Here is a 27861-nt window from a genome sequence, read left to right on the forward strand (position 1 = left end):
TATCCTCAGTTACTTTGACACAAAGGCATCTGCTGTGATGCTCACACCACTGATGAAGTCTCACAGTATGAGTACTGATAAATGATCAGAATTATAATATTTCTGACTGTCTGAGGCAAAATTACATCAGTCAGGACCTTGGAAATCAGAATCGAATGGATGTGTCAGCTTTCTTTTTATAGATATAAAAATATGGAAATGTACTTATGCATGATCAGAATTATAACATTTCTGACTGTCTGAGGAAAAGTTTCACGATTTAAATCAAATCCATCGAATCTTATCAATTCTAGAAATCAGTGAAGATACCCATCCCTAAATATTATACAACAATCTTATAACATGTTGTGAGTATGCTTTTGCTGTGAGATCCCTTATGTAATTAACCAGTGGATAGGTACATTTATATATAACGTACTATAAATTATATAATTATAGCTATATGTATCGTGTATTCCTTATGCACATTTTAGACCTAGGAGCCGAAACTTCTGATTTACTGGTTTTTACAGGGAGAACAGGGAGAGCATCCTCTCTTCCTGCTCCATGTACCTGATCATGCTGCACACTGATTCGCTCTCTTTTACACAAAGTCAAAGCCTTATAAACTACTGAATCAGGTATGCCTGTGAAGTTTCTCACTCATCTAGGTGATTGTAGTCTTGGCTCGTGTGATTAGGAAGAGGATCAACAGGGGGTCCATGGGCAGGACTCTTTGGGACACTCCCATAGAACCAAAGTTAGTTAGTTACTCTTAGAACAGAAGAGGCTTCTTGGATGAAACATCTTCAAGAAACATAAAGTTCGGATGCTTTTCTTTCCAAGCTCCTTAGACTGAATCAGGCACTGAAGCAGTGACATGCTGACCAAAGATTTCAACGTCACTGATCACGGGACTCTTTTCAGATGAATCAAACCTCAGCACAGTGTTTCTGAAGCAGTGTGTTGAATTTTTTACACATATGTGCTTCAGCTTCAAATGGGCCATCAATACTAGTCGTGGGTTTCTGGGTGTTACAGTCTTAGTTTGTAGTTTGTCTTTTCTTTGTTTCTTTTAATGTTTCTTTGTACCTGAGTATGAGTTTGGTAAATCAGCAATAAAGCTGCTACTTTATTTCCCCTGCCTCCGAGTCCTGTGTTTGGGTCCTACCCATGCCTGCCACACAGTCAACCGTCTACAAAAACTTCTGATTTTGAGATAACACAATGACTTAAAATCTATTTCTTTTTCTAACATTTAAATGTAGAACACAGAATAGTAAAAAAATAGTAGTCTTATATAAATAAAATTCTATTGAATAAAGTTATCTGAGAAGGTAACTAAGATCAGACTGAGTGTAATGATGAGATGAGATAGCCTTTATTTGTCAGTTGCAGGTCTTTTGCCCACAACCGAGATGACAGACCTTGCCGACCGTACATACAATACAAACATCACATTGGGGAGACAGGTCAGGCCAGGTAGCGAGGAAAAAAAAAGCCTGCAAGTTCCTGTGTTTAATGTCCCTTATGAACATACTGATGTCATTAGGCACAGGTTGTGGAGCCAAATGTAGACTTGACATCTGGGCAGGACTTAATATAAGGCACACATCTTGTTGATTTCAAAAAAGTTGAAAATACAAAGTTAAGTAAAGAGGAAATCAGAATCCAACATACAAGAACCACACATGGGAAATAAGCACTATAAGTACACACAAAGCTAACTGTGGAAATAGACACGCCTAAGGGGAAAATGAAGAGTCACAATAACACAATATTAGAATAGTAAGAATGATAATAACAATCATAATAGAAAAATAGAACAAACATGTAAGAGAAAATAATCAACATCATCGTCACCACTTGTTTTTTGTTAATTCATACCTGAAGTTTGAGTCCTCACATCAGAGTAGACAGCTCGTGGATCAGCAGGATGTTTGTCTGGAACACACAGATTTACAGACATTCATAGAGGCAGTAGTTTTCAGCCTTCAGTAGTACAAGCAGTCCTTTAAACATAGATTTAGACATTACAGTAAGTAAGACTAGAAAAAATGCTTATTTTGATTAAAGCACACTGTGACAGCCTACCTCTCCTATTGGCTTTTTGTTTGATCGTGACATCAGCATAGGTCACATCGACTGGAGGAGGAGATGGGTTTTTACTTCCTGTAAAGAGGATTTATATGGTGAAGCTCATTATGTGTAAAATCTGTGTTTAGAATTTGTCTTTGGGATCCTTGTTGTGTTATCCAATGTTGGGAGACATTATTTTTTTAAAAAACTTGTTACATTACAACAGTATTAAACATTTATGCTAAGTGTAACTGAGAAGATTAGCTTTGTTAGAGTATTTTGTTTTTCCAAGACATCATTTAGCTTATTGACCCTAACATGTTTCTTACAGACCATGGCACTCTGTGCTGGATATGACAGATTCTGTGAAGAATTTTTTTTAATATAATTAACCTATTATTAATGAATTAATGTTTTAATTAATTAATTAACCTATTATTAAATTAACCTATTCTTGGAATCAGCTGGGGCACTTCAATTCAATTCAATTCAATTCAATTTATGTAGCCCCAAATCACCAACAACAGTTGCCTCAAGGTGCTTTATATTGTACAGTAGATCGTACAATAATAGATACAGAGAAAAACCCAACAATCATATGACCCCCTATGAGCAAGCACTTTGGCGACAGTGGGAAGGAAAACCTCCCCTTTAACAGGAAGAAACCTCCAGCAGAACCAGGCTCAGGGAGGGGCGGGGCCATCTGCTGTGATTGGTTGGGGTGAGAGAAGGAAGACAGGATAAAGACATGCAGGGGAAGAGAAACAGATTATGGTGGTCAGAGGGCCCGGTGGCACCTGTGTCCGGCAGCCTCGCCTCTGTCAGTGCGCCCCAGGGCAGCTGTGGCTACAATGTAGCTGCCATCACCAGTGTGTGAATGTGTGTGTGAATGGGTGAATGACTGAATGTAGTGTAAAGCGCTTTGGGGTCCTATGGACTAGAAAAGCGCTATACAAATGCAGGCCATTTACCATGGGAATCAAGAACCAGTTCTTGTACAGTGGGGCAAAAAAGTATTTAGTCAGCCACCGATTGTGCAAGTTCCCCCACCTAAAATGATGACAGAGGTCAGTAATTTACACCAGAGGTACACTTCAACTGTGAGAGACAGAATGTGAAAAAAAAATCCATGAATTCACATGGTAGGATTTGTAAAGAATTTATCCGTAAATCAGGGTGGAAAATAAGTATTTGGTCAATAACAAAAATACAACTCAATACTTTGTAACATAACCTTTGTTGGCAATAACAGAGGTCAAACGTTTACTATAGGTCTTTACCAGGTTTGCACACACAGTAGCTGGTATTTTGGCCCATTCCTCCATGCAGATCTTCTCGAGAGCAGTGATGCTTTGGGGCTGTCGCCGAGCAACACGGACTTTCAACTCCCGCCACAGATTTTCTATGGGGTTGAGGTCTGGAGACTGGCTAGGCCACTCCAGGACTTTCAAATGCTTCTTACGGAGCCACTCCTTTGTTGCCCAGGCGGTGTGTTTTGGATCATTGTCATGTTGGAAGACCCAGCCTCGTTTCATCTTCAAAGTTCTCACTGATGGAAGGAGGTTTTGGCTCAAAATCTCACGATACATGGCCCCATTCATTCTGTCCTTAACACGGATCAGTCGTCCTGTCCCCTTGGCAGAAAAACAGCCCCATAGCATGATGTTTCCACCCCCATGCTTCACAGTAGGTATGGTGTTCTTGGGATGCAACTCAGTATTCTTCTTCCTCCAAACACGACGAGTTGAGTTTATACCAAAAAGTTCTACTTTGGTTTCATCTGACCACATGACATTCTCCCAATCCTCTGCTGTATCATCCATGTGCTCTCTGGCAAACTTCAGACGGGCCTGGACGTGCACTGGCTTCAGCAGCGGAACACGTCTGGCACTGCGGGATTTGATTCCCTGCCGTTGTAGTGTGTTACTGATGGTGACCTTTGCTACTTTGGTCCCAGCTCTCTGCAGGTCATTCACCAGGTCCCCCCGTGTGGTTCTGGGATCTTTGCTCACCGTTCTCATGATCATTTTGACCCCACGGGATGAGATCTTGCGTGGAGCCCCAGATCGAGGGAGATTATCAGTGGTCTTGTATGTCTTCCATTTTCTGATGATTGCTCCCACAGTTGATTTTTTCACACCAAGCTGCTTGCCTATTGTAGATTCACTCTTCCCAGTCTGGTGCAGGTCTACAATACTTTTCCTGGTGTCCTTCCAAAGCTCTTTGGTCTTGGCCATGGCGGAGTTTGGAGTCTGACTGTTTGAGGCTGTGGACAGGTGTCTTTTATACAGATGATGAGTTCAAACAGGTGCCATTCATACAGGTAACGAGTGGGGGACAGAAAAGCGTCTTACAGAAGACGTTACAGGTCTGTGAGAGCCAGAGATTTTCCATGTTTGAGGTGACCAAATACTTATTTTCCACCCTAATTTACGAATAAATTCTTTACAAATCCTACCATGTGAATTCATGGATTTTTTTTTTCACATTCTGTGTCTCACAGTTGAAGTGTACCTCTGGTGCAAATTACTGACCTCTGTCATCATTTTAAGTGGGGGAACTTGCACAATCGGTGGCTGACTAAATACTTTTTTGCCCCACTGTAGTCATGGGTTGACTATCTGGATGACTTTGATGACGTGTAAGATGGCGCCGGTGTGCATGGCTCGCCGTCCACGGTTGTCGGATCCACTTTTGCTCTGCGTGTTTCTATTGTTTTCGTCACTTTTATTGAACAACGCTGACTCTCTATTGACCTACGATCGTGAAGCTCTGTTAAATATTCGATTTGCCACAGAGAATTTGGGAAGGACTAACGCTGATGGACAGGACTCTTTTCTACCTCCGCTACTATCTGGAGTACCGCATCACCTGGATTACACCCCTACCACATCTCATAAGAGGAAGCGATTTAAACGTCGGGGAAAACGCAGCGGGCTACTCGTGAAACTGAAATCATATTTGGCTCTTTCATCTGGCAGTAACAGATTAGTTTCCGAATGCACTCTGACTGAATTCAGACCTTTGCACTGGCGTTTTGTCTCCTGTCGCTTCCTGGAACCTATTGGCACCTGGCTGGTACCTGTTGTCGGCTTGGCTGAAGAGATCCAGCATCCCCGCCTTCTCTTACCTCATCTTCGCTGCGGTGGAGTGAATCCGCGGAATCTTCGGCAACTGAAACAGGTTCCCTGGATGGCTGTCACCGGTCTGACGGACCCTACCAGGTTTGCCCTTGTTAATGCTAGGTCGCTAGCAAATAAAACGTTCATATTGAAGGATTTCTTCACCTCTCATAATCTGGATTTCCTCTGTGTGACAGAAACCTGGCTAAGTGACGGTGAGTTAAGCTCTTTCTCAGAACTATTACCGCCAAATTGTTCGTATTTTAACTCACCAAGGACTACGGGCCGAGGTGGAGGAGTGGCCACAGTTTATAAATCTACTTTTCACTGTCGCCAGCTGTCACCTGTCACTTTCTCCAGTTTTGAACTGAATATGTTTGAGCTTGGTAGCAGTCATCCTGTTCTTTGTGCGCTGATCTACCGTCCACCAAAATATAATAGGAACTTTGTTAACAACTTCTCTGAGTTCTTGGCTGAAATAATGCCAAAGTATGACAAGGTTTTAATCTTGGGTGATATGAATATTCATGTGTGTTGTCCTACTAAACCTTTGGCAAAGGACTTTTTAAACCTACTTGATGCTTTTAATGTTTTGCAGTCTGTCACTGGTCCCACTCATAAATATGGACACACTCTGGTTTTGTCTCATGGTTTACCTTTTTATAATCTTCAAATTTATGATGTCGTCTTTTCTGATCATATGCCTGTATTGTTTGAAACTTCTCTTCCCTATATCACTACCTGTGGCCCTCCTACTGCTTCTCGCATATTTAAACCATCAAGTGCGGTCCAGTTTTCTACCGCCTTTAATAAGGCCTTTAATGTTGACTCAGAGCTCTCAGTCTGTGCCGACACTGAGGTGCTGACTGCAAAATTCTTATCTACTTGTCAAATCATTCTGGATACTGTTGCTCCTCTGAAGGTCAGGCGGCCTAAATTAAAGTCTGAGCCGTGGCTGAATGACATCACTCGGGCTGCTCGAAGAGAGTGCAGAAAAGCAGAACGCAAATGGGAAAAAGACAAGCTACAAGTTGTCTTATGATATCTTAAGAGATAGCTGGCATAGATATCAGAAAATTGTCAAGAACCAGAAATCCACCTATTTTGCAGGTGTTATTAATGACAACTGCCATAAGCCCCGTGTCTTATTTAGTATTTTAAACTCTGTTCTTAACCCTCCCCAATCCAACTGTACAGAAGCCTCTGCTGAAACTTGTGAAGCTTTTTTAAATTTCTTTGTGGAGAAGATTTTATCTATTAGAGCACATATTTTACCCCCTTCTTATGACCCTTCTGTTATTTTTACGCCTTTAGCAATTTTTAGCCATTTTGAACCTGTGTCTCTATGGGTAAAATTGTCACCCAAATCAAGTCTGGCTCTCCCAGTGATGTCCTTCCCCCTCGCTTTTTAAAGAAGTTTGGGGCACTATTGGACCTTATATTCAAAGGCTTATAAACAGCAGCCTGACTTTAGGCCATGTACCTGTAATTTTTAAACAGGCAGGGGTCCAGCCTCTGCTGAAACGCCCTGGCTTGGATGCCTCTTTGTTGAGTAATTTCAGGCCTATTTCAAAGCTTCCTTTTGTTTCTAAAATTTTAGAAAAAGAAGTGTGCTCACAGCTGCAGACTTTTTTAGAGAGTCAAAACATTTTTGAGGTTTTTCAAACTGGTTTTTAATGCACTTCACAGCACAGAGACTGCACTTTTGAGAGTTTTTAATGATATCTTACTAACTGCTGACTCTGGGAAGTCTGTCTTACTTGTGCTTTTGGATCTCACAGCAGCTTTTGATACAGTAGATCACAATATTTTGATTTATCGTCTAGAACATCATGTTGGAATTAGAGGCACTGCCTTGGAGTGGTTCAAGTCAGACCTGTCTGACAGAAGTTTTTCTGTCTCACTTGGTAAGTTTCATTCATCTTCCGCCCCCCTCCCATGTGGTGTACCTCAAGGATCCATCCTTGGGCCCCTTCTTTTTAGTATTTATTTACTTCCCCTTGGCCATATTATTAAAAAAGATAAAGTCTCATTTCATTTTTATGCAGATGATTGTCAAATTTATCTACCGATGAAACACAATGACCCCCTCAGGCCTATTTTAGAATGTCTTAAGGATATCAGAGCATGGCTGGCTCTGAATTTTTTTAACTTTAATGAAAAGAAGACTGAAGTCATTATATTTGGGCCGAGTGGACCTGGTGTCCCTCCATCTGACTTGGGTCTTCTTACATCGTGTGTCAAATCAATTGTCACCAACCTTGGAGTAAAATGTGACACAGCTCTTAAAATGGACAAACAAGTAAATACAGTGGTGAGGAAAAGCTTTTTTCAGTTGAGGCAGCTCTCTAAAGTAAAACCTTTTATTTCTTTTTGTGACTTGGAGAGAGTGTTGCACGCATTTGTGACCACTCGCCTCGATTATTGTAATGGACTTTATATTGGCATTGATCAGGCTTCACTATCACGCTTGCAAATGGTCCAGAATGCTGCTGCTCGCCTGTTGACAGGGACACGCAAACATGAGCATATTACCCCTGTTCTTGCATACTTACACTGGTTGCCTGTCCATTTTAGAATTCATTTTAAAATTTTATTGCTTGCTTTTAAAGTCTTAAATGGCTCCTTCTTACCTGTCAGACCTTTTACACCAATACACTCCACAAAGGTCTCTCAGATCATCTGACCAGTCACTCCTTGCTGTCCCCATGTGGAGACTGAAACACCGAGGGGACCGAGCTTTCGCTGTTGTGGCCCCCAAACTGTGGAACAAACTGCCCCTCCATATTAGGCTGGCCCCAACACTTGAAATGTTTAAATCACTTTTAAAAACACACTTTTTTTCAAAGGCTTTCTAGGAGTATTATCAGAGTCAGTTTGTAGTCAGTTTTTAGTCAGCTCATTCTTAATCTTTTTACTTTGTTAATCTTATACATTGTATATCTTATTGTTTATTCTACTCATGTTGATTTATTTTTATCTTCTTTTTCAATTATATATTTATTTTGTTTATTGATTTTATTGTATGCTTATAGTATGGTTTTTAACTGCTATCTCTGTTTTATTATTGGAAAGCACTTTGGTCAACTTTGTTGTTTTTAAAAGTGCTATATAAATAAAGTTGGATTAATTAATTTAATTTATTCTTTTTATACTACATAGTGACATCTTCCAAACTAAAAGAACAAATTGTGGCATAACATAGCTTTATGTGTCAGAGGTTAGACACATAAAATGTTAAATAAAATGCACCCTTTATTTAGAAAGGTCACAGAGGAAATTGAAGAATCACTGAGCAGCATCACTGGAGTATACATTCAAACCCACCATAACTGCATGTTTGGATGAGTAAAACCCACTGATCTGGACAGAGGTGACCCAGTCATTTAATTTATGTAGGGTCAGAAGTTCAACACAGTAATCGGATTACAACTGTTCATATCAGGTAAGTGAGAGCTTGCATACCTTTAAGTTTCCAGCAGAGGAACAGAACCAAACACAGAACCAGAACCAAGAGAACCGCAGAGACCAGACCTGCTACAACTGGGACCAGGAGAGAGGGAAGAGGAGGACAGGTGGATGCTGGGAGAGGAGAACAGGGAGGACAAGTAAGAGGAGTTTTTACTGGAGGAGCAAAGTTTGTGGAGGTGCTTGGAGGAGGAGGACAGTGAGGAGGAGAAGAATGGATGATTTTGGGAGGATCTGCAGGAGAGATGATGAAGATGGTTCAGTCAGTTTATTATCAGGTCACAATGTTACATCAGGTTTTAAACAGGAAGTGATGTCAGTGTTCTGACCTCTGACCCTCAGAGAGCTCTGAGGAGACTTTGCACCGTCATCAGTAGAACATGAGTAGAGACCTTCATCAGACTGCGTGATCTTAGTGATGTTGTGCTCTCGTTTACGTTTATTTTCAGCTTCATGCCCTTTAATGAAGAAATAAGCTGCGACCGTGTCACCATTCCTCTGTCTGCAGCGCAGAATGACATCACTTCCTGTCCTCACAGGAAGTGCAGGGACCTCCAGGATGACAGCTTTATCTGACCATCAGAGACAAACAGAGTTAATGAGAGCAGAGTCACACAGAGACAGAGACACAGCTGGAACATCTCACCTGTAGTGTCTGATTGGACACTGAGGGAGACGTTGTCACTCTGCTTTCTAGAGGAGTCCTCACACCAGAAGGTTTCACTGGGAGCAGAAAGATCCACAACACAGTAGGAACCAAGAAGCCTCCCAAAGCCTCCACAGTCCTCAGTGGGTCCTCCTCTGGTCCTCTTCACTGTCCATCCATCAGCTGTCTGTCCATCATCAACACAACTCAGATACACTGAAGGAGATCCACTGAAGACCTGCTGAAGGTTTGGACAGACAGACAGAGACACTGGAGGACACACACACACACACACACACACACACACACACACACACACACACACACACACACACACACACATATAAACACACACACACACACAAACACACACGCATATAAACACAGACACACACACACACACACATATAAACACACACACACACACAAACACACACGCATATAAACACAGACACACACACACACACACACAAACGCACACACACACACACACACACACATATAAACACACACACACACACACAAACACACACGCATATAAACAGTAAGTGTATCTGTGTTCTTGTTGGAGTCTCACTGATTGTTTCACTTCCATCAACTCACCTGCAGAAACAGTCGGTGCAGACAGCAGCAGCACACACACACCTGCAACACATCACATCATTATAACACACACACACACACACACACACACACACACACACACACACACACACACACACACACACACACACCTGTAACACATGTCAATGACACAGGCTGTGATCAGCTGACCTCTGCTGGTTATCAGGTTTCTGCTCTTTGTGGATTTACCTCAGTACATTCTCATGTTTCAATCCAGGGGGTCAGTGTTGACATTGTGGAGGACTATAAATACCTTGGAGTACACATTGACAATAAACTGGACTGGGCTAAAAACACCACAGCACTTTACAGGAAGGGCCAGAGTCGTCTCTATTTCTTGAGGCGACTGAGGTCCTTCAACATCTGCCAGAAAATGCTGAGGATTTTCTATGAGTCTGTTGTGGCCAGTGCGATCCTCTATGCTGTTGCATGCTGGGGGAGCAGGCTGAGGGTCGCAGATGCCAACAGACTTAATAAACTGATCCGTAAGGCCAGCAATGTTGTGGGGATGGAGCTGGACTCCCTCAAGGTGGTGTCGGAGAGGCGGATGCTGTCCAAGATAAAGACAATGTTGGATAACACCTCCCACCCACTCCATGACATGCTGGTCAGTCACAGGAGCTCGTTCAGTGAGAGACTGAGATTACCCATGATGCACCACTGAACGACACAGGAAATCTTTCCTGCCTGTGGCTCCCTGTACAACGCATCCACTTAACACACTGTTTGCTGCTACAACTACACATGTTTCTCTTCCAGCTATTTATTTATGACTGACTTATGTATGTATGTATATATATATGTATATATTGTACTATTCTTAGTTAGCGTATTGTCTGTCTTGTCTTAATGTTGGTTTATAATGGAGCACTGTAACAAAAAATAATTTCCCCCAGGGATCAATAAAGTATTCTGATTCTGATTGATCCCAGTCTGCTCCAGTCTGCATGCCAAATATCCTTGGGCAAGATACTAACCCCATGTTGCTCTCCGATGCATCCATCAGAGCGTGAATCTGTGGTAGATAGGGAGCACTTAACAGCTTAGAAAAAGTGCTTGTGCGAATGGATATGATTGTGTGAATGTTGTATAAAGCGCTTTGAGTGCTCAGATAGAGTAGAAAAGTGCTATATAAGAACCAGTCGATTTACCATGTCACTGTCCAGAACCTTTGTGGTCTCTCTTTCAGCAGGAGATGAAACAGAAAGTTCTTTGGAAGTGAGAGAGTCCCAGGTATGGAAGGGTTGAATGTTCACAACATGATAAACAGCACACACGTGTAATTAACATCATTGAGTCTCTGAGATACACACAATGGTCCCTGAAACAGTGGTGCAGGTTTAGCAGTAGAGCTAGACTGGGCATCTGACCTGGGGTGTGTCCTAATTCTAACATGGTCACCAACATGAAACGTGGCATGTCGAAGTCTCAAGTCATAATAATGTTTCCGTCTGTCATGGCTATAGTCCAGAGCTACTTTGGCATGGCTGTGAGCTTCCTGTAGGGAGGCTCTGAGAGTCTCAGGGTAAGGTACACCTGGTTAATCAACACCTGCTGTAGAAGGCTGAGTGATGAGGTCAAGCGGGGTGTCTAACTCATGACCATAAAGCATCATGGCAGGAGTCATACCTGTACTGTCATGGGGGGCGGTACGCAGAACAAAGAAAATCTGAGGGAGAAACTTGTCCCATGACGTGTGCTTATCACCAACATAAGCTAGGATTGCAGCCTTCAGAGTCCGGTTGACGCGTTCAGTAGTATTTGTTTGAGGGTGATGTGCTGTAGTGAGCCTGTGCACCGAGCCTAAGGCAGAAACAACATGTTCAAAGAGCTCACTCACAAAAGGAGACCCTCTGTCAGAAATCAGGTAAGTGGGTGTACCATGTCTAGCAAAAATGTCAGAAACAAATTCACCAGCTGCTACCTGAGATGTAGCTTCTTTGACAGCACTGGCTTCGACCCATTTAGTGAAATAGTCAACAAACATGATCAAATATGCATTACCAGCAGAGGTGCTCTTTCAAAGGGTGCAAAGCACATGTGGACTTGGGGTCTCTGTAACACAAAAGAGAGTCATACACAACATACTGTAACAAGGTGGCACTGTCTGAGCTGTTCAGAGAGTCTGCTTCAATGTCTCTGAGGAGTGGACCTGTGACATGATCATCTAGCTGCAGCTGTCTCAATTGTGAACGGTCAGCCAGAATGACGGGGGCAGAGTACGAATGTCCAGACTGCATATGACAGCGTGTTCTGGTAGAAGATCTGTTGGCCTGTCACAGGTCAGAGGCAAAGAGTTGCGTGACAGTGCATCTGGAACCTTGTCAAGTGCGCCAGGTTTGTGCACTATTGTGAAATCAAAGTCCTGCAGGCAAAGTGGCCAGCGGGCGAGTCAGCCTGTTGGGTCTTGACAAGACATGAACACCTTCAACATATGGGCGAAAGTGTTCCAGGGCCCATATCACAGCAAGGCACTCTTTACCTGCCTGATTGTGTATTCAATGTCTGTAGTGATGTTCAGATCAGTTAAGCGATGAAGCACTTTGTTGTGTCTAACAGAGGTCTGCTGGATCTGTTCGGTGTGACACTCATTCTTCACACTGTGTTCTCTCCATCAGAGGAAGACAGAAACGCAAAGCAGGAGATGAAGCATCGCTGAATATGTTTCCAAACCAACTTCATTCTAAGCCAAAGACTAGAAAATATGGTGAAGCATATCTTCCCTTTGGCTTCACCTGCACAAGTGCCGAGGTAGGTCTCCCTGCAGAATTGGTTTCCCCTTCGCCGGGAGCACACGCTGGGTTCTTCAAATCACGGATAAACAGGATCCCACATTCTTGATTTTTAGTTCAAACACTTGTTGTAATGACTAACTACTCCTGACATTTTGGAGATGTTAGCTCTTTATACAGTAAAGTTATAGCGGGATACAAATAATATCAGGCTGATCCTGCCATGATTTATTCCCCCGGTTCAAATCACAGACAAACAGGATCCCACAGCTGTTTATGTTTTTAAACCCATTTTGCACAGAGAGGCATTTTTTGAAAAATGTATTGACAGCAATGTTGAACATTATTACACAGGAAAAAAACAACTACATGTAAAATAATCACACTGTGACGCCTCTGCCTTTGTAAATGGAGGGACAGTAACTGTGTGTAAAACCTGCAGACAGTCAGATTAACAGTATTTCGTCTCTATCTGCCATTCTGCAATTCATCTCATGTAAACAATAACGTGCGCACAGCGTGACGTGAAAAAAGGCACATACCTTTGACGTTGCAACGAACTCTGTATTCTTCGTCCACACGTAAATGCAAAAAAAAGGAGTTTTAAAAAATCTCCGTTTTCGGTGATTTGAAACGCCGTTTACGTGGACGAAACAGCTGCGTTTTCAAAAATACCCATGTAGGTGCAGATGCAGCGTAAAAGACTTAGTGGTTTATTTTCTTACTACCTGTAATTTATTGCAGATTACTTGTATTTGCTTAATTGTTTACTAAATGTTTAAGCTGTGAAATGAACCGAAATGGAGCAAAATATATATTGCATATATATTGCATATACTATTATATATTGTACATATATTTATTAGTTTCAGATGTAGCCATTCTTGTATTTTGCTTGTTTACATTATTGTATTTGCACAACTCTGTTGCTTGTGAAGCTCGCACACAAGAATTTCACTCACATGTGCTGTACCAGTGTACCTGCACATGTGATGTGACAATAAAAGTGATTTGATTTTGATTTGATTTGATATGGGTGTGTGTAGTTGGAGGATGTGTTTGTGCGTGTGTGTGCGCACGTGCACGCGTGCGGGGGGGGGGCGCAACATTTTATGTAAAACAAAGGGGGGCCCACCAAAAAAAGTTTGGGAACCACTGAGCTAGATGAACATTTGTAAAATTAAATGGTAAATGGCCTGCATTTGTATAGCACTTTTCTAGTCCCTAAGGACCCCAAAGCGCTTCACACTACATTCAGTCATTCACACACTGGTGATGGCAGCTACATTGTAGCCACAGCTGCCCTGGGGCGCACTGACAGAGGCGAGGCTGCCGGACACTGGCGCCACCGGGCCCTCTGACCACCACCAGTATCTTGCCCAAGGATATTTGGCATGCAGCCAGGAGGCAGCCTGGGATCGAACCACCGACCTTATGATTAGTGGCTGACCTGCTCTGCCACCTGAGCTACAGCCACCCCCAATTAGCTTCTTAAAACTAAATGTGACTTCAGTGGGTCTGAATTTGTGTGGCCATCAGGTGGCCCTGACATGTCTACATGGCTGCTGTTTCTGTTAGGTTTATATTGTTGGATTGTCACTTATGCTTAGAGACATATACTCTTATATGCTTAGAGGTGTATAATCAATTGTATAATGATAGAGGTCCGATCCTTAGTAGTCTGCAAAGACTCTTTGTGCCTTCCAGAGTGTTCTGGCATGCACGCACATCCTAAGGTCATGAGAGAGGTCGTACATTTTGTAATAGTAATTTTACAATGTATGTTCAGGGCTCTAGACTAACTTTTTGCCATGGGCACACAAATTTTATAATAATTGATATAACATAATGTGTTTTTCTGGATACACTGTGCTTTTTCAGCATTCAAAGACTGATGACACCGTGTCAGAGCACTGGCTATGAATTTCAGAAGGATCAGGCCTTAACAGAAAAGTTAGCAATAGTTCTTTTCCTATTACAGCTACATCCACGTCTGTCGTGCCTAGGCTGCTCACTAGGGCTGGGTATCATCACTGATTTCTATAATCCATTCGATTCCGGTTTTCAAAGTCCCGATTCGATTCAACTTAGCCTCAGACAGTCAGAAATATTATAATTCTGATCATTTATCAGTACTGACTTCATCAGAATTGTGAACATCACAGCAGATGCCTTTGTGTGAAAGTAACTGAGAATAAAACAGAAAAACATGAAGGAGATTTTCCTGGTCTGGCTTTTTATAGCAGATAACCTTAAAAATATTCTACAATGTTCTGCATATAAAGTTTAAATTTCTTCAGTATTGAACAACAGAAAAAACAGGCTTTCTTGTCCGAGGTCATTTAAGTGAAAAAAAGAAAAAGACAGCAGCCACAGCGCTGTAAACAACGGTAGACTGGTGGGTAATAAGCGAATGAATAATACAGAAAACAGAGATTGGAGACGAGAAACTGTTCTTGAAGTACAGAGAGAGAGAGAGAGCTAGCTGTGCATGACGTGTGATTTTAATAGTCGTGGAAGCAAAACAGCAAAATTCATGACGACATTGATCAAATGTGAAGCGCAGTTTGCTGCTTCTTTTGCTGCTGGCTCGGTGAATTTTGGTTGGAGAGACAAAACCTGCAGCTCAGAATCAGCGCAAAAAGACATAATCACAGCGCGGACGCATCGGGATCGCTGAGCTCCGACAGCGTGTCCGTCTGCGGGCCGGCGGGTGAGAAAGCCGAGAAAGACAAAGTTGATTCTGATGCGTCGGCTCTGTGTTTACGTCTTTGTGTGGAGTCCGTGTGCCTGCTCTCATCTGCTGTTTGGTTGTTGTTGAAATGGTTTTGTGAGCTTTAATCTGAGAATCTGGCGTTTCTGGCAAAACACGGTTATATTTAAAAGTCAGGATTTAATGAATTGATATCGCTTTATTCAAGCTACTCACCTCGCTCTTCCACCTGCACTTTCAACTGGACCACGGCCAATCAGAGAGGTCCCACCCCTGACTATCTCTGATTGGTTTAGTCCACGATAGGGGCAAAATGTGTGTCTGTTGTTGACCACAGGGAAGGTTGCAGATTTTTTTTTTTTTTTTTTTGCTACCCGAACAGTTGGTTACGGAGCCCCGCAGGGGACATGGGAGAAAAAAAAATTAGGGAGGAAAAAAAAAAAAATTAGGGAGAAAAAAAAAAAATTAAGACGGACTTTTGCGAGATCTCGCAAAACAAACTCAGGATCTCGCAAAAGTATTGCAAAAGTTTTAGCCGCATTCTTCGGAGGCCGCCAGCTCGAAGCCGACCGGGAGGTCGAGGCACGATGTGCCGGGAAAGCGGTGTTCCTCCCGGCTGTAGGTCTCGACCTCCCGTTAGCTTCAAGCTAGTGGCCGCCAGCTCGAAGCCGACCGGGAAGTCGAGGCACGATGTGCCGGGAAAGCGGTGTTCCTCCCGGCTGTAGTAGGTCTCGACCTCCCGTTAGCTTCGAGCTAGTGGGTGTCAGATCTCCAAAAATGTCGGAGCACTTTTGCAAATATGTGATGTCTTGTAAACCGAACAGGTATCTGATGTTTACACAACTACATTCACGCCTCAAAATATCTTAAAAGTGTATTTTGTGACCCAGAAAGAGTAATATTACAACTAAGTAGCTGCCGCCATTGTTGGAATTCAACTTTCGCGAGAAAGTTTTACGAGATCTCGCAATACTTTTGCGAGCTCTCGCAAAAGTCCGTCTTAATTTTTTTTTTCTCCCTAATTTTTTTTTTCTCCCATGTCCCCTGGGGGGCTCCGTAGTTGGTCGCACAGGTGCAACCAAATTTTTTTTTTAGTCGCACCACTGAAAAATTTGGTCGCATTTGCGACCAAATTGGTCGCACTCTAGAGCCCTGATGTTGAAGGGATATTACTGCTCTCTTTTGGTGTGTTTGTGCATTAGAAGCAATAAAAGGTGTTCGTTAAAAACATCAGGTTATGGGCCCAGAGGTTGCAAAAGGATGCTGGTAACACTTTTTTTTTGGGGGGAGTCATAAACAGAATTGTGGGATTCACAATGGAAGATAGACTGTTTATTTGCAAGCTGAGCGGACCGGAGAATTGGGCAACGTGGAAATTTCAACTGGAGCAACTGTTGAAGGCAAAAGGACTGTGGGGTATGGTACAGGAGACGGAGCAGTTAGCTGCGGATGCTAATGCCCAAGTACGAGCTGAATATGAACGAAAGAAGGAAAAGGCATTTTCAGTGCTGGTACTGAATGTAACTACACCCCAATTGTACTTGATAACAAACTGTAAGACCCCCAATGAAGCATGGGAGATGCTAAAAGCACAGTTTGAAAGAGATACTATTGCTAACAAGCTATTTCTGAAGAAGAAGTACTTCCGGTGTGAAATGAAGGAAGGGGAACATCTCAATGATCATTTAAAAAGGATGAAGGAACTTATTGATCAGCTAGGGGCAATAGGTTCTGTGATTGAAGAGGAAGATCAAATTGTCACCCTTCTAGGTAGTTAGTTTGCCATCCAGCTATGCAACTGTTGTTACTGCTTTGGAGACAAAGATGGACAGTCTGACACTACAGTTTGTTCAACAAGCCTTGATAAATGAGGAACAAAAGCGAGTGCTTACTGACAACACCACTGTGTCCAGTAGTGTATCAGTGATGTCATCTCAGATGTATAGAAATGAACAGAGTGGATCAAAAACAGTGGGAGCAAACAGCTCCGACTCATGGAGATGTTACAAATGTGGAAAGGAAGGACATATCAAGCACGATTGTCCAAGCATTAAAAAGAAATACAAAGCCCACAAGGCTAAAAGCGTGGTGTATAAGGACAAAGAGGACTCATATGAGGGAGCTTTTGTTGTAAATGAGTCATGTAAAAGTGATGCACAGCAAGAAGAATGGTTAATTGATTCAGGCGGATTCAGGATGCAAACATCTGTTGTGTCACAGAACCAAATACACTGGAAGAGGCTATGTCAAGTCCAAATGCAAAGGAGTGGAAAGAAGCAGCTGATTTGGAATATAAGTCACTGCTAGAAAATGGCACATGGGATTTAGTGGATCTACCAAAGGATCGCAAAGCAGTTGGATCAAAGTGGGTCTTTAAAGTTAAGCATCACAGTGATGGACAAGTGGAAAGATACAAGTGCAGACTTGTTGCCAAAGGCTATTCACAGATTTATGGTGCAGACTATGATGAAACATTCTCTCCAGTTGTACGATTTGGTTCAATTCGTACATTGTTGTCATTTGCTGTGCAAAACAACCTGAATGTGCATCAAATGGATGTTGTGACTGCATTCTTGAATGGACACCTGGAAGAGGAAATCTACATGGAGCAGCCAGAGGGTTACATCAAACCTGGGCAGGAACATCTAGTGTGCAAACTAAACAAGTCAATATATGGACTGAAGCAGTCGCCACGTTGCTGAAGCAAAGCTTTTACAGAGTTCATGAAAAGTATTGGTTTTACACAGAGTATTTCAGATCAGTGTGTGTTTGTTAGAATAGGTCAGGAGTTGGAAATATTGGCTGTGCATGTTGATGATCTGATTTTGATTACAGAATCAGCAGAGAGCACGAAGAACTTAAAGGACACTCTGAAGAAACACTGCAAAATGAAGGACATGGGTGAGCTATCCTACATTCTGGGCATCTCAGTGGTCCAAGACAAGGACAAAAACCATGTTGTTCTTCATCAGAGACAGTATATTGAAAACATACTGCAAAAGTATGGAATGGACAGTGCCAATCCAGTAGCAACTCGGGCTGACACAAATGTCAAATTAAGAAAGAGTGATGATGTCAGTCAACCTGTAAACCCAAGCATGCATCAGTCAATGGTTGGACGTTTATTGTATGCTGCCATGGCCACACGACCAGATATTGCACAAGAAGTGAGTGTGGTGTCAAGGTTCAATGCAAACCCAAACACTACACACCTGACAGCTGTGAAAACAATCCTGAGATATTTGAAAGGAACTGTAAACCTGGGACTCAAATATCAAAGGACAGAAACAGGAACCTTGGTTGGGTATTCAGATGCTGATTGGGCAGGTGATCAGGACGATCGACGTTCTACAACTGGAAACATCTTTCTACTTGCAGGAGGTGCAGTCAGTTGGCTTAGCAAGAAACAAGCAACAGTTGCACTTTCAACTGCAGAGGCTGAGTATATTGCTTTGAGCCAAGCTGCACAAGAAGGAATTTGGTTAAGACGACTACTAACTGAGCTTGGACTGGAGACCACAGCAGCAGTGATCCTGGAGGACAATCAAGGAGCAATTGCAATCGCAAAAACTCCAGTTGATCATGCAATAACAAAGCACATAGACATTCGTTACCACTACATTCGTGAATGTGTGCAAAATGGACAAATCCAGCTGACGTACTGCTGTACAGAAAACATGAAGGCTGACATGTTAACCAAACCACTGCCTAGACAAAAGTTTGAGTATCTCAGAGAGAAGATTGGACTGTGTTCAGTTTAAAAAGGGTTATCATATGCTTAACATGCCTATATTATGCTTATGTTAAGATGTCAAGCATATAACTGTAATGTAGAATAGTAGTTTTGTCTAAGATGGACACAGTACATTTTTTTAAAGTTTAAACCAAGAGAGAAAATGTTTATTTTCTAGTAACACTGTGACAAAGGTACATAATGTTGTTGGGTTTTTTTTGTTTTTTTTTTTGGAAAGAAATAAGCAATGGCAGTCAAGTAAGTGAACTCCATGGTAAAATTAAGTGGGAGTGTTGTAATAGTAATTTTACAATGTATGTTGAAGGGTATAGTGCTCTCTGTTGGTGTGCTTGTGTATTACGAGCAATAAAAGGTGTTCATTAAAAACATCAGTACATTCTCTTTCTGATTTATGGTATAGGAGGACACCTACTCTGTATCTGTTTAAGTATAAGAGCCCTTTGTTTAGGTGGACCCAGGGGCGGAGCGTGGGGGTGGCTTACTGGGCTTAAGCCCGGGTTGTTTTGTCAGAAGCCCGGGGTCTTTTGGAGTGTAATTTTTTCATAGTTAGATGCCTGGCTGACAACTGTATAAAACAAAAAGTACACACAATATTCGAAGCACATAGTGCACACTGTGGGAATTTACGACTGTGCGTGAATCCCCCCTGATATTGGTATGATCCGAGCTCAGGCACTAAGCGACTGAGCGAGGGGGCGGGGCAGCTGCTGCCCGTCAGTGCGCTGTTGGAGAAACGGAGCCAGCCATACTAAGGAGAGCTTAAGTTTGAGCAGGTACCAAAGCAAATCATTTGTACCGTACAAATAATGTAAATATGACGGTGTATCATGAAAGATTGATATCAAACTGATCACTTGACCAATATTACGTTACTCGCTCTTCAAGTGAATCAACAAATGGCGAAATGAAAATCCGAACAAATGCTATTTTTTAGAGAGTCTTAGTGTCATGGTCCTGGGCCATGTGGGCCCAGTATTCTTAGTTTCCTGTATTTTTGTATTTCGTTCCTTATTTAGGCCATGTTTCCTGAGTTGTCCTGTTGTGTTGTTCCCTAAGTGTTTTCCCTTCGTGCCCCTCTGTGTATTTATAAGCCCTCGTCTCTCTTTGTGTTTATTCCATGTTTCCCCAGCCCGTTATGTCTGTGTTCTCCCCGTGCCCTCTCTCCTCCTGTCTGAACCTCTGTACTTCCTGTTTTACTTTGCCCGTCTCCCATCAGTGTTGCGTTCACTCCTGCCGTGTCTCGTTATGATTATCAGTGTCACCTGTGTTCCCCATGTGCTCCCACTTCCCTCGTTAACCCTCTGTGTATTTATGTCTGCGTCTCCCTCAGTTCTGTGTCGCGTTCTCCCTCATGTTGTGTGTGTTCCTCCCTGTGTTTCTTGGCGAGCTTTGTATTCAGTTTTCCCAGTTTAGTTTTGTATTTCCTACGTTCTGCCTCTCCAGCATTAAAGCTGTGATTTTTTTGAGTTCATCCCCGAGTCTGTGAGTTTTGCATTTTGGGTCCTCCTCCTGCCTGCCACACAGCGATCCATGACACTTAGCTTACGTGTGTTTATTTCATATTTTCAGTTCTTACCCTCCCCGACTAAATCGGTTTCAGTTATGTACTGAAATATAAGAATGGACATTCGAGGCTTCTTTCAAAGAAAAAACTCAGGTAAATGTTATTTTATATATTATGCTTTGTATGTTGTTCAGTAATATTTCTATGCAAAACAAGAGGGATTTCAGTACACAGCAGGATATTCACAGTTGTAACCAGATATTTACACTTTAGGGAGAAAACATAAAACATTTTTACTGTACAACATCAATTTAGAGTAAACTTTTGTTTTAGACAAATATTGAAATATATTTTGAATCAGTTAAATGTCAGAATAAAGAGACAGAGCTGTCTATTTTTTATCACTTTGATCAAATGTAGGAGTACATGTACACTAAGTTTGTTAATTAATAAGAAACTGCAGACGATTCCATTCTGAGCTGAAGAAGCTTCTGATTGGTTAGTAGAGTCCATGTGAGTAAACTGGTGGCACAGCTGTGGATGCATATAAGGAAAAACACAGAGCCTGTTTCTGTGACATGGGAACATCAAGAGATGTCAACAAAACACCAGGAACAGAACTGTAGAGCTCCATAAGTGTGGCTCAGTTTGAATACAATTTGGTGCCATTTGCAATTAAGAAATACAGATAGTTTCTCTCTTTACTCTTAAAGTTAACAAATATGTTTTTTATATTTATCAATCTAAAAAAATAAACATTTAGTCTGATTTGATGTTACAATTAAAAAAGTGTTTTTATCTGAAGAGTACATAAATATGTGGTTTCAACTGTATATTTGATGATTGTCAGCACAGAGGGAGAGAGAGGAACAGAGAGGCAGTGGCATGTCTAGAAATGTTTGTTGGGGGGGCCAGGTAGGGGCACAGATTTGGAGAAGGGTGGCAGATGTAATTGGCAGATAATGTTAAAAAAAATTCTACCAACCGTTAACCATAATTCAATAATCCTATAAACCTAATAACCAAATGTGCTTTTAACTCTTATTAGAATGAGATTTTAACCACTACGGTGCAAAGTTTTTAGATACTGCGTTGATAAAGTACAAGAGATGCAATCAGTGCTTTGTCAGTGTTTACTCAGCATTCAAGGACAGCAGTATTTGCATAGTATTTTTACTGACATGTAGTGCACATATGTTTTGGGCAAAAACATTTTTGAATATTAAAATACAAACATTTGTAACAAACAATTGACAAATTAGCCAATGCAAAACTTTATCTGCCTGTTAAAAAAAGAAGATAATCTTCTCACAAACTGGTGTTTGATTTTGAAACAGGAAAAAAGTGGGGAAACAACTGAAAAGACTAACATTTGAATAAAACCTGAAAGCAAGTAAATACTTTCTATGCTGCCTTATGGTAAACTTTGGTAATATTGATAAAGAACAACACTGGCTGATGATGAAATACATTCAGCTGGCATGGTGACACTGCCAGTATTAACCTGCAGGGCTGGACTGGGACAGAAAATCGGGCATTTTGACTACAGACCGGCCCACCAGGTATTAAAGCCATAAAGCCTTTGACTGAAAACAAACCCTGTTGTGACAGTGATGTACAGTCTTGTTGGTATATGTATGATTTCTATACATTTTACGTCAGATAAAAACTTTGGTTGTAAGATTTAGATAATTATTTAATAAAAGCTAGATATTTTAAATGAGAATAAGAAAGTATTTCTTTGTGCCCCCCCTCTCCCTGTTAATGCCCTACCTGGCCCCCTGGCAAAACTTTCCTAGACCCGCCCCTGCACAGTTACCAGCTGTCAGCTGCTTAGAAAAGGATCCTGGTGTTATTTCTCATAAACAGTTCATAACTTCAACTCATTCATGTCACCTAAAAGGTAAACCTGTTTCTCCATCACAGCTCTGATGATTCAGTAAGGACATCTCCTGGTTTCATCTTCATGTTTCCCTCTCACCACATATCTAAACAGACATCATGACCAGCAGCTTTACAGCTGTGGCTCCAGCAAACATCAGCTGATACTAGAAATTAATATTAAATAAATTCTAACAACAGCTGATCAAGCTTAAACGTGCTGCTGTTGTTTAGCGCAACATCTGCTGGTTTCCTGTTTCTGGCGCAAAGTGGGCGATAAACAAACAAGAGAGAAAAGCTGATCAGCTGATCATTGATCAGTTTCATGATTGAAGTAGCAACAGGAGAGGCAGGGGAGAGAATGAGAGAAGAAGAGGCAGCTGTGCAGCATAAAGACAGAATAACTCCAGCTTTGTGTCTTTTTTCCATTCTAGCTGAAGTTCGGGACAAACTGCGTCTCTTCTCAGCTCAATACGAAACGTGTAATATTTTCTCTGAATGAGGGACCATTCCATTTTTTTAAGGAGCCGTTGGCAACTCTACTAACCTTATGAATAAAATAAAGTTCACTATCAGTAACATCATAGCACCACCCAGCTGTATAAAAACTCCATCAAGCTGGCTAGAACGCAGTACGAGTTATTGTAACTGACAGTAAAAAGTCAGCAACATGAAAATAAACTCCACCTAAACTTGGTTCATATCTGACCCAGATAGACTGCAGGTCATAACTTCTTACCTGAAGTTCAGTTCACCTGACACTCGGACTGGCGGCTGCTTCGGGTCTCTCCTCCTGCCTCCCCTTCCCTCATCCACCTGTTGCCTCTGTGGAAGCCCCGCCATAGCCACCACCAAACAACACCGCGGTAAAGCCAGCCGCCTCTTATCCGCCGCATAAATTTCCTTGCGCTTTTACACCAGTCTTTACGGTAGCGCGTTTTCGCTTTATGTGCCGATTGAAAGCCTATACCCGCGCACACGTGCACGCGTGCGAACAGTCGCACGCGCATGCGCGCACACAAATTACAATGAAACAGCCCAATACAGTCAATACAATTATGAAAATGTCATAAATTCATTAAAAATCATCCTGAGTAGTTGAGGTCTTTCAACAGATTCCTTCTCTGGGACACCTATTGTACCTGTGTGCCAAGTTTCAGCCAGATTTACTGTAGAATTCCTCAGAAATGAAAGATTACTTGTATCCAATGCAATACAGCCAATACACTACAATTATGTCAATTTTCAAAAATTCATGTATGCCCGATGGCCAGTCCAGCTATGTTAACCTGCAACCAAATCTGCAGCTCCATACAGCAATGTTACGACTTGGATTATATCTTATAACTCATAACTCTTATGTTAGCTCCCCTCTGTAGCATACTGTCTGAAATATTCCACGGCTGCAATAATTCTTTAAGTGTTATTTTTTTCCTTGGTATTCTAATTTTAAGTTTACTAAACTCAACAAACTTAATATTACTTACCGGGACATTTATTCTGTCCTCATTTTCTTTCACCGAAAAATTGTTTCCTGCAGTTCTTTCGTGCTTGGCTCTCCTACCTTTGCTAACCTGATGCACATAGCGCAGAAGCCGATGCTGCATTCACTTACACTCGGATATCTGAGCTTCACCGTGAAAACATAATCGGACATTTGATATTTGATTGAATTTTATTGTTTTGCTTTTGGCGTGGCACCTGGGGTGGCCAGTCTGGTTGGGGGGGTGGCCTGTGCCCCCCCAGGTCACCCCGCTGGACACGCCATTGCAGAGAGGGACAATGAGATGGAGAATGAAGACAGAACAGAGATGAACAAGAGCAGGTGAGACACACATGTTAGTCAAATGGTTGTTTACCAAAAGTATCACCGTATCATAGGTCCTCATGTATCTCGTACCTAGTGTTTCTTTTTAGGTTTGCTATTTTTCAAATTCTATATTTACTAAGTTATGCAGGCTTGTTTGCACAACAAGGATAAATAATTATATAAACTTTTCTCAATCTAAATAGTGTTCTTTGGTAGAATTAAAAAAATAAGTGTAGTGCAGGTCTATGAAGATTTTTAGTGCTGCTATCATCTAGTTCTGATTGTGGTTCTGTCTTGGTTAAGTCCTCAGTAGTCCTGATTTTGAACTGTTGTAGTCCTGTTTTAATTCCGGATCAGTTCTGGGTCTGGTTGAATTGGGGTTTAGTCCTCGTGTCTTGATACAGGCCCGACTTTGTTCTGCCTTGCTGCTTAATTAAAAAACTAGTTTAAGGTGTCCTGCACATGTGATATATATTTTTCCCTATATGAAGTCATTCTTTTTTGAACAAAACTCAAAACAGAGCCAATTAGTCTTTCAGTCTTTCAGTCATTTCTACACCCCCCCCCCCCCCCCCCCCCAAAAAAAGAAAAAAAAAATCCCACATGCATACTACCCTTTAGGGCTAAGCCCCGGGTGTTTCAAATGTCTGGCTCCGCCTCTGGGTGGACCGCTGGGCTCCTAGCAACAGCTTTGGGGAGTCGTTCACAGGCTCACATCTTGACATACAAACACACGCACACGTACACGCGCGCGCACACACACACACACACACACACACATATACTGGTACTCTTTGTTCACATGTATGCCTGTATAAGATGTCATATGTTAATGAACCTATGTATACTCATCTAACCACAATAAAGAGCAGTGCTACGGGGGAGCTAACTGAGAGTGAGTGGGGTTCGAGCTGCAGGAACGGCACTTGTCTCAGACATCTCCCTCGTGCACGTGATCATACAAAGAGCCAGTTGGCCCTTAAGAAACTCAGGGTGAACCTCATCCACCTTAGGGGCCTGGCCACCAAAGAGTTGTAGAACTACTTCAGCAACCTCGCCCCCAGTAATAGGCTATAATAAGAACTCCAGGGTCTCCGTGGATGGTTCTTGCCAGGGGCAAACCCAACAGGCAACGTAAACAAAGGAGGCAAAAATGAGGCTGCAGGGCAGGGCCCCTGGCACGGCTAAAGAAACAAGCATGGTCCACTATCACAACAGGAATGGCCACTCCAGTAAGAACAAAAGAGGGTTTCTGGATAAAGCCTACAGCGACATCCAAAAAGCTACAGAGCAACCCCTCTACCACATCTAGCTTTGTCAGACCAAATGTCCACCATTCCTTTTTTGCTCATACCTTTCTTGCACTTAAACAAAAATCTACTTTAAAGATACGGTGTTGTGTTGTGTTTAGTTGTGTGTAGTGCTGACGTAGGACAGTTTCCAGTTTCAATGTACTATTGTACCAAGTATGAATGTGCAATGACAGTAAAGAGCCATCTTTTGTTATCTTTTTACTTTACTAACTCTCCAGCTGCAGCCCCATGAAGTATACCTAACAGCTAAGGTGCAGAACATGGCCCTTTCAAACTCAGTGTTCTCAGCCTCGTTTGAAATGATGATGATGTGGTTCTGCTGGAGGTGGGAGTTGAAGATGTCATGGAATGTGGCCTTTGATAGGCATTTCAGCACACCCTCACTATCTGGTTAGGTGAATGGCCTGTATTTATATAGCGCTTATCTAGTCCCAAGGACCCCAAAGCGCTTTACATATCCAGTCATTCACACACACATTCACACACACATTCACACACACATTCACACACACATTCACACACTGGCGATGGCAGCTACATTGTAGCCACAGCTGCCCTGGGGCGCACTGACAGAGGCGAGGTGCACCAGGCCTGCTCAACATCCTCCCCCACCACCTGATCCAACTCACCACCCAGTGGTCAGCAGTAGGGCTGGGTTTTTATAATCGATTCATCGATTAAAATCGATTCTGGCTTGGATAACGTAAAATCGATTCATTAAAATCCTGAATCGATTTTTTAATATAAATTTATTTTGCCCGAAATGCCAGAATCTCAGGTGACATCTCACAAAATTTCAAGAACCACCAAACAGCTAAGACAGTAAATGAGCGCAGGTACAGGGACTCTGCACATAGACTTAAACACACAGCGCGACCCGCGGATCAGAATCAGTTAGATGGCGCCTTTCTCACGGTCGGGGCTGAAAGCCGACAGCTCGCTGATTCTGATCTGTGGGCGGGTCCGCGCTTTGTGTTCACGCCCTTTATGCGCTGATTCTAAAGCTGTTAGTTTGATCTCTCTCCAAACAATATTGACCGAACCAGCAGCAAAAGAAGATCCAAACGCTTCACATAAACATCGTCATGAATTCACTTTTACTGTTTTGCTTCCATCGCGATGCGCAGCTAGCTCTCTCTCTCTCTCTCTGTACTTCAGGAACAGTTTCCCTTTCTTCATTATTTGCTTGCTTGTTACGCACAAGTCTACTGTTGCTTACAGCGCTGTCAGCCGCTGTTTTTTTCCCTTTTACATTCTTCCGAAATGAAAACCTCATTTCTGCTGTTCAATACTGAACAAATTTAAACTTTTTAAAATTATTCAAAATGCTTAGATGTGTCTCTAATAAAACCGCTGTAACTTCAGAGGTGATGTTCATATGTTGATTAATGGTTTTCTTTCGTTTTTGATGTACTGCAGAATATTTTTATAAAATCCCAGAACAGGAAAATCACCTTCATGTTTTTCTGTGTTTTATCTTCAGCTACTTTGACACAAAGGCCTCTGCTGTGACGCTCACACCTGTGATAAAGTCTTGCGTGTGTCAGCTTCCTTTTTATAGATAACAAAATATGTAAATGTACTGATCTGAATTATATTTCTGACTGTCAAAATTTCCCAGATTTAAATCAAATCGAATTAAATCGAATCGGGACCTTGTGAATCGGAATTGAATCGATTCTAGAAATCAGTGACGATACCCAGCCCTAGTCAGCAGTTGACAGCTCAGCTCCTGTCTTCACTTGAATGTTGAAGACATACAGCTGCACATCTGATGACACCATTACAAAATTATGGCTGTGCATTTGAGACGAATGGTGTCCTGGTCCCATGTGCACTTATGGACATGGTGTTTGTTATGGACAAACTGATTCTGCACATAGTAATCCAATAACAGACTATCACTCAGGTTCAGATCAGGCCAGCCATGTAACACAGTTACTTCTAAAAGTAATATGACACATCGTTGTAACAAACCAAAACAAATATACTGTTTATGCACTTGTAATTAAAATCAATGTACGGTTTGTTCTGACAGCACAAACTGTCTCAAGCTGTACAAACTCCTAATTAGTGGAATAGCTGATATTTGGCAGTGCAACCTTGTATAACCTATATTATATTATGTTATAATATACAGACTGTGAGCTGCTGTCAGAGTCTCTGCTGGAAATAAATGAGTGAGGGACTCACCGAGGAGGAGGAGCAGAGGGGTGGCTGCTGGCTTCATGGTGTC

General features: G+C 42.0%; 2 protein-coding genes across 2 annotated transcripts in view; both read right to left on the reverse strand.

The window, feature by feature from the left end:
* The window catches only part of LOC146634701 (NACHT, LRR and PYD domains-containing protein 3-like), a 319954-nt gene that overhangs the window by 213612 nt on the left and 78481 nt on the right, over positions 1–27861 (reverse strand). The gene's annotated exons all lie outside the window — the stretch shown is intronic.
* LOC146634706 (uncharacterized) lies at positions 8617–27855 on the reverse strand. The gene is made up of 5 exons (XM_085349792.1): positions 27819–27855; positions 9898–9939; positions 9295–9564; positions 8978–9220; positions 8617–8882 (listed from the first exon to the last, which is right to left on the reverse strand). Exons 1-5 carry the CDS (start codon positions 27853–27855, stop codon positions 8617–8619), a joined length of 858 nt encoding a protein of 285 aa, XP_085205918.1.

Source organism: Diplotaxodon limnothrissa, linkage group LG3 (genome assembly GCF_057381915.1).
Source record: "Diplotaxodon limnothrissa isolate DT_005_m linkage group LG3, D_limnothrissa_male_GT1.1, whole genome shotgun sequence".
In the NCBI taxonomy this organism is placed as follows: Eukaryota; Metazoa; Chordata; class Actinopteri; order Cichliformes; family Cichlidae; genus Diplotaxodon; species Diplotaxodon limnothrissa.

Coding starts and splice junctions, on each gene's coding strand:
- LOC146634706 (XM_085349792.1), bottom strand. CDS start 27,855: ATGAAGCCAGCAGCCACCCCTCTGCTCCTCCTCCTCG. Junction 9,565..9,897: donor TGCACCGACTGTTTCTGCAG/GTGAGTTGATGG, acceptor TGTGTCCTCCAG/TGTCTCTGTCTGTCTGTCCA. Junction 9,221..9,294: donor TGTCCAATCAGACACTACAG/GTGAGATGTTCC, acceptor TCTGATGGTCAG/ATAAAGCTGTCATCCTGGAG.